We start from the raw sequence: 17,948 nt of genomic DNA on the forward strand, positions 1-17,948 counted from the left end.
ATCACACTGCCTCTTCACTAGGCAATACCTTGCCAAAAAACGCTTAGACATGCTTGGACAGAAGGAAAAAAGTAAACATGAGCATATCACTAGAAGAGAGAACAAAGATAGTCTGTAGTAGCAGTGGAGGGAAAAAACAGGAGCCATGTCTACACTAGAAAGTTCTCTCCCTTTAACTATATTTATATAGTTTAAACTGGTACAACCCACCCCCAGTGTGGATACAGTTATGACCTATTCATGTACAGGAAGCAGAATAACTATACCAGCATAAAGAACAGGAGTACTTGTGGCACCTTAGAGACTAACAAATGTATTTGAGCATAAACTGTAGCCCATGAAAGCCCAAGTACTCCTGTTCTTTTTGCAGAAACGGACTAACACGGCTGCTACTCTGAAATATACCAGCATAAGGTACCCTTATACTGGCATAAGTGCTGTGACACCCTGGCTCCCCAATATTCACCACTGTCATAAGGATATGTTTTGCACAAAGTATGCCTTGTGAGGTACCATTCTAAAAGTCTTGATCTGCTAGACATTAATATCTCATTGGATTGCATGTGCTATCATGGTATGTGAAGTTATGAAGTTTGGCTATGTATGTGTTACTGAAAAATGATGTGAGGTTGAAAACACGCACAAGCAGCCTTTCAGGTACAACAGTAAAAAGGCCAAACAATGTTAATGGCTTATTAAGGAAATGCACACATGCACACGGATAACCCCAGGAACTGTGTACAACAGAAACCTCTCAGAGATAGCATTACACAATGGGAAATGTTTGACCCAGGTCACAGCAAAAGAGCTTTCCAACAAGTGGGAAGAAGATATAAAAGGGGGAAAATGACATCATGATGGTACCTCACTCTCCCCACAACAACACACCTGAAAACACCTGAGGGGCAAGGACTGAACTGGGGGAAGTGATGGTTCCAGGTTAGAGGTATTTTTAGCCTGTGTATGAAAACCCGGGAAAGCCAAGGCAGCTTATGCCTTAAGAATCTGCGAGCCTGTTTATCACTCAGGGTGAGAATTTGCTAATTCATATCCTATCTAGTGTGTTAAATTCAGTTTGCAGTTTTGTTTATTTACCAAAGTAATCTGCCTTGATCTGTTTGCTATCACTTAAAATCTATCTTTTGTAGTTAATAAGCTTGTTAATAAACTGTCTAAAACCAGCATGTAGAAATTATACTTGGAGGAGAAAGCTGTTGCATATCTTCCTCCTCATTGAGGGAGGGGGCGAATTTCATGAGTTTACGCTGTACAGTTCCATATGCAGCGCAAGATGGTATAATTTTGGGTTTGCATTCGGGGGGAGGGTGTTGCCTTAGCGACTGGGAGGTGTCTTAGCTGAGCCTTCCCATGCAGAGCTGATCTCAGCATGTGTGTGAAGCTGCAGCTGGGTGTGTAGGCTGGTGAAAGAGCAAGCTTGGAGAGCTTGGCAACTTACCACAGTGTGAAAGGAAACCCAGGCTGGTGGGTCAGGTGGGCTCAGTGGTACCCCAGTTCCAAGTGGCACCGCAGGGGAAACCCATCGCAAGTGCATCCACATTAAGGCTTTTACCGGTATAACTATCCAGAGTTAAAAAAAACAAAAACAAAGCTCCTCGCCCTTTTCTGTCCCATAATAGTAATACTGGTACAACTTTTTAAAATAATCAGGCCCTAGGTGTAGGAACCAACTTCCGCTCTCCTTCTGGATCTGCATTAGAGGTGTAAACAGAAAGCTCATAAGAAAATCCTGTTTTGCAAAGGGTAATATGGTCACATGTTTTCTCTGCCATAAAATTTTACTGCGGTTCTTAAAGTAATGAAAGCACTTCACAACAGGGAGAAAAGACAGAGCCAAGGACTGAGGGGGAAGTGCAGACAGACAGGCTATAAAGACTCCAAAGTTTCCACATTTGAATAAGAGACTACAATATTGTTATTTTCCACTGTTTACTGATCATGTAAATATAAAATAGTGGTAGGAAAAATAATAAATGAAAAAAAGTTAACGAACTCCATTCAGACACAAAATGAAATGTCATGGGAACATACCAACCCTTCTACCTCCCAGACCTCAGAGCCAGCCAAGCTGCTGCAAAAAAATATTTCAAACTTGATGTGTACTTTGCTACAACAATAATTGCCAGCCAAGGGTCAAATTCACAGAGCTCGTCGCGCTAAGAGTTCCTTTTGTCTAAAGAGTACAATGATTAGTCTAGAAGAAAACAAGGACACACAGAATAAAAATGTATTTCCCATGGAAATGGGATTTATTGTCACCCACCTACTCAGAGTTTAACAGGGTTTGAGAAAAATTACCGATTTTAAAGAGCCAGCACTTTATACACAAGGCCTATTGATATTAGCATGCAAGAGATCCAGCAACCAGACGTTGTGCAACCTTATGTGATACTAACTTAATTCTGTTACTGGAGAAAAAAGAAAAATAGTCCCCTTGCTGTATCGCTACTGTAGCAGGCTTACAGCTCTGTGGTGAGATTATGGAGAAGTGCTAGCTTTGGGAAGATGGAAACTAAAATACGAATGGAGGATGAGAAAGGGCACATGAGAGGAATAAGTGAATCTAGCAGATGATCAGTGAGACAGATTCTTCCATTGTGAGGCTGGTGAAAGTAAGTATTAGACACGGGAGATTTCTCTGCCTCGCATTTTGTTAAAGAAAAAAACTAAACAAGCAAGAAGAGAAGGTCTCTTGATTTAGGGCAGCTTGTAAACATGGAATGACTGTGAGAGTTATCTACTTCAGGTAGAGAGATTCTAAATAGAACAGTCAAGTACAGTCCTACCTAAATCCCATGCGAGTAATGAGATTCTCCTGCCCAAACCGCACCATGAGTTTCAATTGGATAGCTTTATTATTAATTATTTGCACAGTGGTAACAGCCAAAGGTTCCAATCCTGATTGGGGCCCTATTGTATTGGGTGTTGTGTTAACGCAAAGGAAGACATGGTGTCTGCCGTAAAGGGCTTATTGTCTTATTGAGTCTAATTGCTTTACTCTTCACTTCCTGTCCTAAATGTACTTCAGCAGGAGCAGTGCATTCCACACCAGAGTGGCCTGTGAAGTACCTCAGAGATGCAAGATCCCATGGAACGCATCCTGACATGTTTGGGATTTTGTAGGACATGGGAAGATCAACCCACCAAAAACTGCAAATCCACATTTAACATCTTCCATGCAAACAACGTCCCAAAATGTATTTACAGAGATAAATAGTACCCAATATACTGTTATGTTAGCAAACCTCCATTTTCATGAGGGAACAAACAAACAGAGTTTATAATCCAGTCAACCTCTGACCCTTATAATCTGCCCTGTTGTGCAACTCACGGGCACCTAGGTAGGTCTGTTAAAGGGCTGGAAAAGAGGAGCATCCAGCTCCCATCAGGAAGGCTTTGCTGGAGGGACTGAGATATAAAACACTCCTCAACGGTTGGCAGAAATGTTGCTTGCTGACACAAGTATGCACTAGTGCTGGAGTGAAAAATGAAGAGGCACAGAGACAAGGAAGAAGGGAGGTTATCAAGTAAGATTGCAAAAGAGAGACAGAGTAGAGAGGTGATAAGGGAGGAAGATATAGGATGGTTGCTACATGAACAGGGCTAAATTCTACTCTTGGTTACAACCGTGTGTCAGTAGAGTTAACGTGGATTTTACACCTATGTAACCAGGAGCCAAATCTTACTCATACTCTGCAAAAGACCTGAGGGTAAGATTTGTGTGGAGTAAAAGTGCTCCAAAGATGTACAGCAGTATTATTATTACTATAATAAACAGAAAATAAAAAAACAAAGATTTCACTTGGCCCAGGGTAATTACTGGGAAATTGGAGAAGAGGATTTGTTTGTGTTTTTTCCTTCTTCTTCTTTTAAAGGTGATAAAGTTCAGCAAAGCAGGAAGGGGGAGGGAAGTATATTTTGCAACAAAGCCTTGAACAATGTTCCTCCAGAGCTGTAAGCACTGAGTTGGAAGGGGAATAAAATCCTCTGAAGAAGCAAGGAATTCTGCAAAGACAGCAGTGTCTCCCAAAGGTCAGGCAGGAATTTAAAAGGGGGGGGGGAGGGAGGGCAGTGAAGTGAATTTGCCAGGACGAAGCTAGGAGGGACAAGCTATAAATATGTTATTTATCCACATTGAACAAAAAAAGTGCTTGCATAGCTCCCTGAAAGAAGTTTCTTTTCATAAAACCCAGATTTCAAAATTCTCATCCACTTTTATCCAGTCATATGGAAACTCTTTTTATAAGGGTAAGTTTGCTTGCTAATCAAATCTGAGATAAAGCATTTCATTGGCCTGCTAAACCCAGGGTTGTGAGTTCAATCCTTAAGGGGACCATTTAGGGAACTGGGGTAAAAATCTGTCTGGGGATTGGTCCTGCCTTGAGCAGGGGGTTGGACTAGATGACCTCTTTCCAACCCTGATATTCTATGATTTCCCTATCTTCGAGAAAGTTGTAAGTTCACAGGGTAACTATACAAGGAAACAACAAAAAATAAGCAGAATACTTCCTTTGTCTTCCTGAAAAGAAATTTTATTTTTTTAAAAGTTTATTTTTAAAATTTTTCAATTAACAGAGTTTAGTGCTAGTGTCAGCTGACAGTGCCGGAGACTGAAGTCTTCTGATAATTCAGTAAATTAGCACCAGTGCCGCTTATCCCTCGACTGCCCAGTCAACATACCTTCAACCCAGTCCTGGAGAAGCCATCTCTCGGGCGACACAATATTCCCTGCCCCATTTAATCCTTGGCTTCTCTGCAAAGACTGCCAATAAAAGGGTTAATTACTAATAGTATTCCGGTAGTGCCCACTAAGTGCTAGGCACTTTCCATGCACACAGGAAGATGCAGTCCCAGCCAGGATGAGTTGACAATCTGAGCGCACCAGCAACCTATGAAAGGGGGCAGGTGGGCAAGAGAGTTAAAACATACAGCCCGAGCATTTTTAAAAACCAGTATCAACTACCCCCAAGTGCGCCTACATAACTGTTATTAGTTGGTCAATTTCTTATAGTCATCACACTAGAAGGATATGAAGGATGACATGGGAGTGGCCTTATAGACTAGTCCAGCGAAGATGTTCCATACATGAGGGATGATGTAGACAAAAATGCACAGATAGTTCTGGGAGGATAATGACAATCATGGGGCTGTTTTTGCCGATGCAGACTACTAGGAAACGGACGGGAACCCACGAACCAGTTACATACGGACACACAAGAGTCAGTGCATAGCAATTCTCAGTCACTGTGGATCTTGGCTGGTTTCAGCCTAGAAGTGACAGGCCACATATCCAGCATCAATGAACAGAGCTGCCCCCTCCCCCACATCTGCTCACCCTCTGGTTTGCTTTCAGCCATCAATACAGGGCACAATCTGATCAGTTACAATTGTCCGTCTATGTTCGTGAAGACCTGCAGGAACCAGCATTGTAAGAGATATCCCATTTCTGTCCCACCTACCTCACAGGTGCTGAATACAGACTGGTGGACGATTGTCATATACAGCTGGGGCAGCTTAGGTCTCAGCACAAAGCCTGCAGTTCACATTTACCACAGCAATGTGCAGTGTGTGACTGACAGCCAACAAAGATAAGGGCTTTAATTAGTTCTTGATGAATGAACATGATCCTGTTGGAAACACTGTGTCCTAGCGGCTAGAGGAGTGGTGTGCTCAGGTCACCATTGGGACAGGTATTGCAACCCAAGGCATTATCTTTGTTGATCACATTGTATTACATTTAGGAATGATTTATGTATCTGTGACGAACTGGGACTGTTCTTAATGTTTGTTCTGAATACTGTGTTGGTGCCAAGTGTCCCCTATGCAGTTCTTAAGTATCTAGGTGGTGGAATAAGGGTGTGTGATTGCTGCAGAGCAAAGGGCCAGTGCACCTAAATGCCTGGCACTCTGTCTCCTAGCAGCTAATGGCCTGGGCCCCTCCTCTGCAAAGGTGCCAGCTGAAGGTGTCGGAGACAAAGAGATCAGGTGATCTCCTGGCCCGGGAAAGGGGCTGAGCAGAGAGGAGGGGCTGGAGGGGGTTGTTAGTCTGGAGCTGGCTGAGGGCAGAGGTGGGAGTCTGGCTCATTGCCCCCCCCGAGGGTCCGGTTCGCTGTCCTAACAAGCTGCTGTTTTAGACCCTTTCCTGTCATCGAATACCTTGTGTTACTGCTGGCTGAGAGTTCACGTCTGACTGCAAAGTGGGGGTGCAGGACCCTGGGCTCCCCATGCTGAATGCTCCAAGGAGAGACCCAGGAGGTGAAGACGTGTGAGCTTCTTGCCCTGAACAAGTCTGCTCCAAGGGAGAGGAGGCTCCCCAAAGTCCTGACTGGCTTTGTGGGGAGCTGTTCCAGAGCATTGCCCGGGGACTCTGTGACAGTATCACTGTGGGCCGGTGGGGGAGGGGGGGCAGGGGTACCACAGTCTCTGCCAAGAACTTAACACAGTGGAAGGCAATTAAGGCAAATCACTCAGGTTGTAACCACCCCCAGAGAGGTACCACTCCCTGAGAAGGCTTGCCGATACAGGTTCAAACTGGATTTTCCAGAGATCAACAGACAACCTCAGGGCTTTTCGCATAAAAAGGCTGACTTTAAACTGACTCAGGGCCTTCTTTCTGACCCATCAAATCGACAAGACCATCTGTTCAAAGGGGGTGGAGGCAACAACCCTGGCGGAAGGGTTTAAAATACTTTAGCCTACTAGGACTCTGTAAGATTGATGGGTGACACCTGGTGAGCTTTTAGCATGCATGCAGGAACATTTATTGGTTTTTGTGTCTTCTCCGTAACGCTTTTACCTTATACATAACTGTATTTTGCTTTGTGGAGGCTGTTTGGTAAGTGATGTACACTGCTGTAAGCCCTGGAGAAAGGGCACCCACAGGTGCTGGACCCTGATGGGGAAATCACAGTGACGTGTAAAGGGACTATAAGCCTAAACTCCCGTCTGGAGAGAGAGAGAGAGAGAGAGGTCTCTGCCCAAGAGAGGTGACGACTGGGAGCCTGAAACCTTAAGTGGATGTCCTTGCAGAAGGCAAGGAGGAGTTCAAAGGTGCAGTTAACCTGAAACTGAGAGAGTTATACAGCCCGTTTAAGGGAATTTCTGTTCTCTCGTGAGCTAAACTTGTATCTGGGTGATAGCAGACTCCACACAAGCTCTGGGGTGGTTTTAAATATTTGAATATATATTTTTTAAAGTCTTGGTGACAGACAATTGGCATTTGGTACAACAGTGACCTACAGCAGGTTCCTGCCCAGACAGGAGTGCCCATTTTGCAGACGACTTGTAAATTAACCAAGATTTTCTATTCGTCTTATTCCAATAAAGTCTCTTCTTATCATTTGCATTGAGCAGTGGGTCAATTATCCACATGATCGCTAGGGTCCTCCACACACTCTATATAACATGTCAGGGCTTATAGAAATATTAGTCACCTTTAAATGTACCAATCTTTTATCATGGAGACTTTCTCCTGGGCGCTCTGATTTCATTCAGAATTACAGCCTTCCCTTTTCATTAAGAGACAAATTTCTGCATTTAGTGATCAGGTTACCCAATAACATTGGGCTAAAGAGATCAAGATAAGATGATGGACACCCTGTTATTTAATAAATGTTCTTTCGGCCCTTAGATTTTGATCAAATTAAACAGGGAACCAAATTAACCAATGGCTGAATTAAGTAGAAGATACCTTGCATGGTGGAATACTCTGCGTAGTATTAACATAAATTCGAGCAATCCCTTTACAGATGTAAAATATGGCAGCTTATCCATAGACAAACCCATATACACTCCATCACACACTCACCCTCCTTTATAAAGGGACTGCTGGAAACATCACTCAAGCACACAGGAAGAGAACAGACTTGTATTGCGTTTATGAGAGCTTCTGAACACACCTTTGTATAATTTTTTCTGGGGACAGATTCTCTAGAGTAATTAATATTTCTGGACTCATCTGAAGGTCTCTTTGGTCTATTATGATTTTTAAAAACACAAATAAATATTTTCTGGAAGTGGGAGAATATAAGGACATTCTGAAAGCTATGTAGCCAATTGCTACAATGCCCTGAAAGGCAGAGGTGAAGGGGATTATGATATTACTATAAATTTATTTTTATTACTGTACTGCCTAGATACATCCTGAAATTTGCGAGACAGCCTTGCAGCCTATAAGCCTGACCCTCAGGACAATGAAAACAATCCTGATTTTATTTTTAGCATCACAAAAAGGCTAAATTGAGTCATCAGGATGTGTTGTGTTGAGACACTATGGTGACTGCGATTTCATGATGTAACGACAGGACAAAAATTTCCTTCCACAACTGACAGAGAATCAATCCCTGATCTTTCCCCAGGTGAGAGGCATAAGCAGCTCCACTATCAGCTATTTGGTAAGAAAACTAATTCAGTCATACTGAGAATCAGGGAAAGGAGGAAATCCTTATCATTTATAAATCCAGGTGTGAAGGTATCAATGCTTAGTATGTGCACTAGCTTGGAGTTGGTGTGTTCATTTTTAAAGATAGTGGAAGGAATTCAGTTAAAGTTGCAACATAGCATGGAACCTGTTTCAAAAAGGAGCTTTATGTGCTTTACTGTTTACATCTATTGACATAAAAAAAAAAAACCAAAAAAAAAAAACCCACCACCAAGGTCACACAAGAAATAAATGGTAGGGCTAGGAGAACCCAGGAGTCCGAACTCCCAGCCCCAGTTCTAACCACCAGCCTTGCACGCTCTCCCTCAGCAAAAATAGGAGACATACTCACCCTTCCCAATCTGCACAAAACCAAGAATGATGATCAAAGCAAGAGCCAGCAGTTTCGCCGCTGCAAACACATCCTGGACGCGGGTGGCGGCTTTCACGCTGTAACAATTCACTGCGGTGAGAAACACTAAAGACAGAGATAAGGAGAGACAAATCAGTTTCCACTGCAGTGAGTCTTTAGAACACAAAACATATCCTGAGACTTCTCACGGGCCTTTGCTTTCTCTTAAAATTTAGTAAACACAAATTGCTAAGAAAGACAGACAGAACAAACAGAGCTCACAACGGCATCCATCTTAGGACCCTCTTGCTTTCTAAAGACTTGGCAGAAAATCTCTCTATTATTATTAGACTATATTATATTAAGTAGTAACCCTATGTTACTTAATGTAGTATAATCCCTCCATATTATCTACAAAGTCAGAGATCTCTAGCCCCTGAGAATACTTATCTGACACTGGGGCTACATACTCCCTGGAGTATATTATTCCGTATAGTCAAAGGTTTGCCATATTTTAGCTAACACAGGTTAGGGACTAAAAATAAATATTTAAGATACAATTGTCTTGGGATGAATCCCTCCCCCTCCCTATTTCTTGTCTTCAAGAAGGTGGTCGCTACAGATTACAACTTTCTGGAGCAGGGACATGCCTCCTTACATGGGTACAGTGACACATCATAAAAATGCACTAACAGGAAAGTACATGGCTTCAACATCTCCTAAAGCAACCCCGTTACTCCTATGGTCAAGCCAACTTACATATAATCACCATGGAAATACAGACTCCGGGAGCTATTTCTAGCGTTGATATATTCATTACCTGTATTACAACAGCACCAATTGAAACTGAGGACACGTTATGCTAGACACAGTGCAAACCCACAGGAAGAGAAAATCCTTGCCCTGAGGTGTTTAAAGTCTCAGTAAACAAGACAAATGCAGAGTGGGAGGGAAAAGAAAAGCAACATGTGCAAAGTCACAATGCAGATCGGAGGCAGAGCTGTGACTAGGAATCAGGTCTCCTGACTCCCAGACCAGCGCGCTGTCCACTAGACCACACTGCCTCCATATAAAAGCAAAGGCATTTTGCCACCTCTAATGTGAAAGAAAGCTGCTCACTAACAAAACCTTTTATTTCCTTTTAAGATAGTAAGTGATCAGAAGATCATAAGGGTTTTCATCACATGGTCACTCTCTTTGTCCAGCTCCCCTCTCCTGCTGGGGAGATGGGCAAGTAGCGCCAGGTGATACCGGGGTTAATGGTATGCCGTATAGTGGGCAGCAGCCCACAGTCTGTTCTATGGAACTCCTCTGTTCGAACCCAAATCTAACACATCACCTCTCTCCAATGCACAGACACCCAGAGCTTGGATCCAGTACCGCATCCATCTCCCCCCTTCTGGCTGCAGGCCTGGATCCAGGTAGTCACTGAGATGTCTCTGAGCATCTGATCTTCTTTTTCCTGAGCCATGATTTTGCACACGGGTTAGTGCTGATCTTCTCGCACATGGGCTGCAATGTATATTTTTAGTCTTCAGAAGCTAGATGAGTTTTCTAACAACAGAGGAGGAAGGCAGCCAAGCGGGGTGGTATATGTTCCAGGAGGGGTCAGATTAGCACCCAGGCTACTGTACATTCCAATGCATGGCTGTCACCGATTTCCTTTTTGCAACAGGCATCTGCCTACAAATCACAAAACAACCCCCATCCTCTATCAAACTACCGTCAACACAACCCGGACTCACAGGATCCTCAGCCAAACACAACAACACTTCCCCAAGAGATGTAATATACAGGTCATTTATTCACATCCCAGTTACATCTTTCATGCTGTGGCAGGACTGGTGTGATTTTGAAGGAAGGGGGCAGAAGAGAGTGAGAATGGGTTACAGATTCACACACACCAGCTTCCCCGGCAGTCTGATCAGAAAGAAAAAGAGTGACAACAACCAGGAGTGGCTGTCAGCACCCTGTGACAGTCCTGGCCCGGATTGAACTCATTGGTTTCCCTGTGGAAAGGAGGGGAGGGGCAGCATGGTATCAAGCATGCCCAGCTGACTGGGCTGGAAGGAGTTGAAGGGGGACGTGCCTACACACAGAGAGGGTGGACAGCGCAGAGCCCTGCAGTCACACCACCAAGAAGAATTATTATATTCTGCTATCCACAGGCAGGGATGAGACGGTCACATTTTTATCTTTCCACTTTGTTCAGATGGAATCAAGGCAACACAGCCGACCACACACAAAGCCTTCCCCAAGCGCCTGGGAGGGCTAACGGGGTCCTACTCCTCCAACCCGACATCTTGCCGATCAGCTGTTCTCCTTCCACCCACCCACTGACAGGGTGCAGCAACAGGTTCCATTTCAGGGGCGGGGAGAGTTCATTTGCAGATGGGAAACCCCCAGCCAGGTGGTACTTTCCGCAGTTTTTAGAGAAAGATGTGATTATTCTCTTAAGTAAGTATTCTGCCCACTTCCCCCAAGCTAGCCAGCGACCCCTCTCAGCTCCCTGCACTCAGCCTGGCCAGAGAAATCCATAGGAGCTGGAGTCTGAGAGACAAGGTCCTACCCAGCACTACCAGCAGGTGAACTGCTTTGTCACTGTATCATAGTAGTGCCTGGGCACCCCAAGGGAGCTGGGCCCCAATGTGCTAATATCTATATTGAAGACATTAAGAAAAGATGATCCCTTCTCCAAACAGCTGTTTTGTGCAGTGCTGTGACGAGCCTTACATCCGTAATAGGTCAGAGTTTACATTTCAGGTAGAGCAGACATAGCATGGATGTGATGCTTGGGGTTTTCCATTTTCAAATACTGGGGGGGGGCTCATTTCCTTTCCTTTTTTTTGGCGGGGGAAGAAATAGGCGCTGAGATCCTGAATAGTATAGTCACCCATGGACTTCCGGCCTGAACACTGAAGTGATTAAAAAGCTAGTTTTTCTCCTCTGGCCATTTGAAACAGACACCCCAGGGAGAGCTGTGCAGAAAGTTTAGAAAACATGCGGAAAATGCTGAGATTGCACAAATTGCTAGACACATTTGTGCAGGCAGTGACTTAGACTGTGAAATCAGACATGCCCTTCAGAATTTGAAGGCTGAAAACCTGAACCTCAGGATAGATGTACCTCAAACTGGAGAATCACACCACTGAAACCTCCAAACTGTATTAGTTAATATTCTATATGCCAGCTAGTAGTAATTTTCTTCCACCTATGGACTTACAGCCAAAGGTCTCCAACAGTTAACTAAACCTCACAGCCACCGTGTAAGGCAATAAAGAGAGGAAAAGCTGATAATCTAAGTGGGGTGGAGGAGGAAAAACACACACACACACACCCCTTACTTAATATTTTTGCTTTTAAATGTTCTAATTTGTTAGTGCCTGACTTGCATTTGATGGGGTCTAAACACCTGATAAAGCTGTTGCCTTACTCTTCCTGCGTACATCATGTTCAGAAGATACACCCAGTGGAAGGCAAGTTCAGGGAGTGTCTGAATGAATCACCCTAGTGAGTGGATTTCCTGGTGACGCAGCACAACCAAGCAGCACAGCCGAGCATGATTGCATCATTCATTCAGACAGCACAAAAAGCTAACCGTAGCACACGGCATGGCAAGGACACCAGTTGTTCTAATGCCCAAACTCTGCCCACCCAAGGACTGCAACAGAAGCTTGGCAGGAGCTTGAAGGCTGAACCAAATTTGTATAAAGCGGAGCAGATCACACCCACCACTGTGAAACTTTCTACCAAGGGCTGTGGTGGATTTGCCATCACTGGCTATTTTAAATCAAGACTGGATGTGTTTCTAAAAGCTCTGCTCTAGGAATTATTCTGGGGCAGCTCTCTGGCCTGTGTTATGCAGAAGGTCAGACTAGATGATCACAGTGGTCCCTCCTGGTCTGAGAGCATATGAAAGACAACGGGTCCTAAAATGAAATGCTTGTTGTTGCAACTCTCTTGACAATTAGAGGGGTTTCTGTTAAAGCTCCTGTTTCTGGAGTCACATGAATATGTGAGAATTTCAGCTTTCATTTAAACAACGAATTCTGGCCCTCATGGTTGTAGAGAAAAGCATGTAAGTGTGACCCAATGTAGCCTAGAGGCTTAAAACTAAAAGAACCTAAAATGTTTGTATATGTATATATCATAATTTTTAAGCCAATCAGGCAGTTTTGGGGGGATGCAACTCATGAGTCTGAATGTTGGGGGTTTATGACACAAACGCTCCATCGTGACCCAGAGCTGCTCTGTGTAGGACCTAAAGTCTCCCACCGTGGTTCCTTTCAGGGTGGATGTAGTTCTGCATTGCATCCTACATGGGCTCCGCTTTAGCTGACCTGCTTTAATGTATAGGAGAGAGCATAGGATTGGGAACGGTAGGCGTTGTAGCAAACTGAAAAAACCTTTCTCCCCACCCCACCCCCAGCAATTAAAACCCGTAGAACATGGCTCCTTTGCTACATATTGTTCAAGGGAGATAGGACATATCTCTGTGCCTCATTCCAACGCTACCAAGTGGTCTGACTTTGAGGTTATTCAGCAGGAAAAGAAGCAGGCAGCACTATCAAAGCTCAGCAGGAGCATGGCCCAGAGATAGAGCTCCTATCATTGTGTAACGAGTGAACACACAGCATCTACATCAAAGTATTTTCTTAGAAGGGGCACTGTTAAGTTAGCTATTCTATAAAACAGCTCCCTGCCTGGGTAGGTAAGGCAACCTTAGGGTATGTCTACACTAGGGAAAAAGGTGTGTTTAAACAGGATCATTTACACACTATAGCTTCCCCCTTTTAAAACACAACTCAGTAGTGAATTCTGGAGAGAACCTAGCATTCACCTCAGCTAGCAAATGTGTTAAAATACAACAACTAACCCAATATGTACACACGGATTTGAAAACATGAGCTAACACTAACACCCTTTCTCCCCTAGTGTAGACAGGCCCTTGGAGTGTTAACATCCATTTACTCTTCATTTAGCCATTTTGTTTCCTGTGTGACATTCCCTTTGGCCTGCACGCTAAATGCTAGTCTCTTTCTGGCCCCTCTGGTTGCACCCTAACCAGCAAGGTTGTGCTAGAGGGACTGGAAAGGGCTGCCTAAAAACCTTTCACTTGGTTTTAAATGTAAAATGTTGTGGAAGTATTTGTATTCATCTCATTTTTTAAATTCACCTTAAGCACCACCCTGTGATATTGGGCATTAATAGAGAAATGCATCAGTGCACAGGACTGAGAAATCCTACATTCGACACCAGGCTCACACATTTTCTGGGCTGGGGCAAGTCATGACTTCTTTATGCTTCAGTTTCCCCATCTGTGAAACAGGAACAACACTTGCCTACTGCACAGGGATGCTGCAAAATTAATGTATGTAAAGTGCTTTCAGTGTTAGAAGTGCTATTCAAAGCACTAAGTAATATTGTCTCATCTACTAGAGAGATGGATACATCAGAGGCCCAAGGGTGTGTCTACACTATTAAAAAAACCCACCCCCATGGCAGTCTCTCTTAGAACCTGGTCAACTGACTCAGGCTCAGGGGGCTACTGCTACATGGCTAAAATAGCAATGTAGACATTCCCTCGGGGGCTTGAGCCTGGGCCTTGGGGTCCTCCCCCTCACCGGGTTTCACAGCCTGGGCCGATATGTCCACGTTGCTATTTCTAGCCCTGTAGCACAAGCCCTGCAGCACAGTTGACCTGGGGGCTCTGAGACTCACTACTGTGGTGTTTTTCCTGCAGTATAGACATACTACTAGAGGGACAAGCACGTGGGTAAGTTTCACTGAGCCTTGAGGACAAATTTCCAGTGATGTTCCATTTCTTAAGAGATCTCAAGTGGAAAGGGACAGGATTCTTTAATGCCTAAAGGTTTATTCCTTGATCTGAGACACTGTGCATTAGAAGCAGGGTTTGAGTGGAAGACATTTACCTAGGGAAACTTCCATTCCCATTAGTTCCCACTCAGCAAGTCCCAAACTAATCGCTCTATCTGAACCAAGGAGAATGGCGGTTGCCCTTCCATTAAACAGAGTCCTAGCTGCCCAATGCTTTAATCTGAACAGGTGCAAAGCAGGCGTCGCCATTCTGAGAAGGAAAATTTCAGCCCATGTTGAACATACACAGTGAGCTGATCAGTCATGTCTCTCTGCAGGAGCTTTACTGAGCTGGGGTAACAAGAAGCTGCATTGATCTCAAGAGAGGAGACAAAGCAAATTTGAAAACATTTTATTATAAAATCCTGAGAGGAGGGTCTGCCTATACGGATCCATGTGCCTCTTCAGCCCTTAACAGGAGGTTCCTGCAAAGTCCCTTCAAGAGATTTTAAGGGCAGCAGATTCCACAAAGAACTGGAGAGCAAGAGCCCAAGGATTTCAAGGAGAGACAGGGCGATCTTGTGATTAAGGCCTTAGATTTGGAGTCAGAGCCTATGGGTTACATTCCCAGTTCTGCTGGTCTCCTGGCATGAACTTGGGTAAGTCACTTAATCTGTGCCTCAGTTATTGAGCTGTACAATGGGGATAATACTTTCTTACCTCACATGAGGGACTGAGGACAAATTTATTCATGTGTGATACCACAGTGGTAGCGCCCACAAGCACTTACATTTGACCCCACTGAGCACTAGCTTTTATTAACAAATTCCTTTAAACAGATTACAAAGGGATTTTATTTTAAACAGGATCAGGCACTGACAGCACCATGAATAAATCCCTTCAAAATGGGATGCTCAGCCAGCACAGAAAAACCCACGTGCACACAGGCCCTGGGTGGTTGTAGAGCAGAGAATCCAGACGTTTAACCTGAAGGTGTGGCTCTGCCCAAAGCAAACATGACATTACTTACAGTGGCTTGCAGGCAAATGAGGGAAATTGCATAAGAAACACGCTGACTCAAACACACGGCAGCTACAGTGCCACACAACACCTTGGAAGTGCATGAGAGTGGAGGAGTCACACCCAAGAAAATTCATAGTAAATTCCAGGAACTCTGGATACTAGATCTGGACCAGAGACCAGAAATCCAGAGCAGTAAGGACAACCACCAGGGAATACTGTTGGGGGAGGAGGGGAAGACGACCCAAAACTAACCAGCAAGCAGCAAACCAAGAGCCCTCTTCGGCTGTTATACTAGCCCTGTTCCTAGGAAAGGGGGGGAATCTGATCTGATCCTGTGCAGTGCACAGAACAGTTGCTGTAAGGCAATGGAGTTTGCTAAATATGCGCACATGAAGTATAGAACACTAATGCCCACCTTTTGGGTCAGGAAGTCAATGCTATTTACACATGAATGAAATCTCCAAACCCTGGGCCAGTATGTAAATATTGTAACTGCACGTAACACAGATGTGACACAGTGAGTCAACAGGAGAGCTGAAAGCGGGAGAAGAAAGCCCTGATTCTCAGCAGCCTGCTCTGACTAGTACAGTTTACGGAAACTACACACTTGAGTGCATCAGTCACTGCTGAACTCAAGAGATAATGACTGTCTAGGTGATAGAGATGCATCTGTTTTACTATATACATATCCTACTATGGAAGGAAGCCCCTGCCCCCAGCTACTTCTTTCCTCCTCACACTTCATTAGCTGTACAAATCTCAGTTTTTGGACTGCGGTGGTTACCAAGATACCCTACATTTACACTGTGGTCAGGAGCCTGCATTGCTTTGAAGATGTAAACTGAAAGAATCCTACATTTCCATGAGAGGTAGCCAAATATCCCCATTTTAGACCTACAGAAAGTAACTTCCTGTCCCATTCCCCTCACCTGTCCAGGACCACGGGAGCAAGATGTACACATCTGTCAGGTGAGGCAGGGGTACCATACTGTCTCCCTGGGGAGGAAAGGGCAAAATTTGGGTTTACAGGGGGAGCAGGGTGAATCTAGGGCAGATCACAGCCTCTCTATCTTAGCTCCCTCATCTGGAACACCACACAGAAGTGTTCCAAGGATTCATGTTTGAAATGTGCTTTAAGAGCTGAGCATTAACTGGAAAGCCACACTTGGTCATTCTCATCAGGTGCCTACATTTATCTGTAGTGAGGCAGCCTGGCTCCCAGCCACCCCAGAGAGGGGTGAGCCTCTACAGACGCAAAAGTGGGCGGAGTCGCTGGAGCCTGCACCCGCCCCTCAGAAGTCACGGCGCAGGGTAGGAAGTATAAAAGCCCAGCCCAGGGCTCAGAGGCTGCCTGGCCGTCAGAGAGGCCAGATGCTGATGCCCTAGCTCCCGCTGGGGAGACTCCTGCCGCCTGCGACCGACTTGAGGACTGGCCATACCTGCGCAGCCTGGATGCCGACCAGGCACTGGAGGGCCCGTAAGCCGACCAGTACAAAGGGACCCCGAGGAGCTGCCCAGTTTACCCCTCACTCAGTATCCTGAGGAGTCCATGGTGTGGGACGCTGCAGAAGACGCAGCCGGGACAGAGGTACCAGTAGAGGGGGAGGTCAGAAGTGGCCCAGGGACAGCCGATCCTAGTCTGGTTGCAGCACACCCAGACCCAATGTCAGTGTGTTGCGGCCAGGATCCCCACTGACACAGCAGCAGGCAGTCTGCCGCTGTTGTGGCCCCGGGCTGGGACGCAGAGAAGTGGGTGGGCCTGCGTCCCCCCCTGCCACCCCACTCACGGGTGGCAGTCTCCCCCTCGCCCCGATGCTCAGGCCCAGGAGCCTGGGCTTAAACTGCTACCTGTTTGGTCAGCACCTGCCTGTGGGTCTGAGCTCCTGGCTGTTCCCTGCCGCACCAGGCTACTTCACCAGTGCACTGGACTTGTGTAGTGAGACAGCCTGGCTCCCAGACACCCCAGAGAGGGGCAAACCCCAACAGCAGATGTTTACATCATCCTTTGCTACAACTGCTCCTGGAGCAGTTTCAACCTGTTTAGACACAGCCCCATCCTACAATGTAGGCAGTTCCTCCTGTTACTGAAGTTCTGATTGAGGCCAAACCCACTTTACTGGAAGGGATGATGCACCCAACGTTCCAAAATATGTAGGAGAGATAAGATGAGTTGAACTCACCAACAAACAGGAGATGAAGAATGAAGCGGACAACAGGACACGGCCCGGGAATGAAATGGGACCTCACCCTTAGAGAGAACATAGGCTGCAAAGTGCCATGTTGTAAGCCAGAAGAAAACAGATGCTACATGGAAAGGGA

The 17,948-nt window shown here is 45.2% G+C and overlaps 1 protein-coding gene across 1 annotated transcript in view; it reads right to left on the reverse strand.

Moving 5' to 3' along the window:
- The window catches only part of SLC7A5 (solute carrier family 7 member 5), a 57,894-nt gene that overhangs the window by 25,060 nt on the left and 14,886 nt on the right, over nt 1-17,948 (reverse strand). The window contains exon 2 of the mRNA XM_032793753.2: nt 8,790-8,915. Coding sequence (XP_032649644.1) covers nt 8,790-8,915 — 126 coding nt within the window. The remainder of the gene's footprint in view (nt 1-8,789; nt 8,916-17,948) is intronic.

This window comes from Chelonoidis abingdonii, chromosome 19, assembly GCF_003597395.2.
Source record: "Chelonoidis abingdonii isolate Lonesome George chromosome 19, CheloAbing_2.0, whole genome shotgun sequence".
NCBI lineage: Eukaryota > Metazoa > Chordata > Testudines > Testudinidae > Chelonoidis > Chelonoidis abingdonii.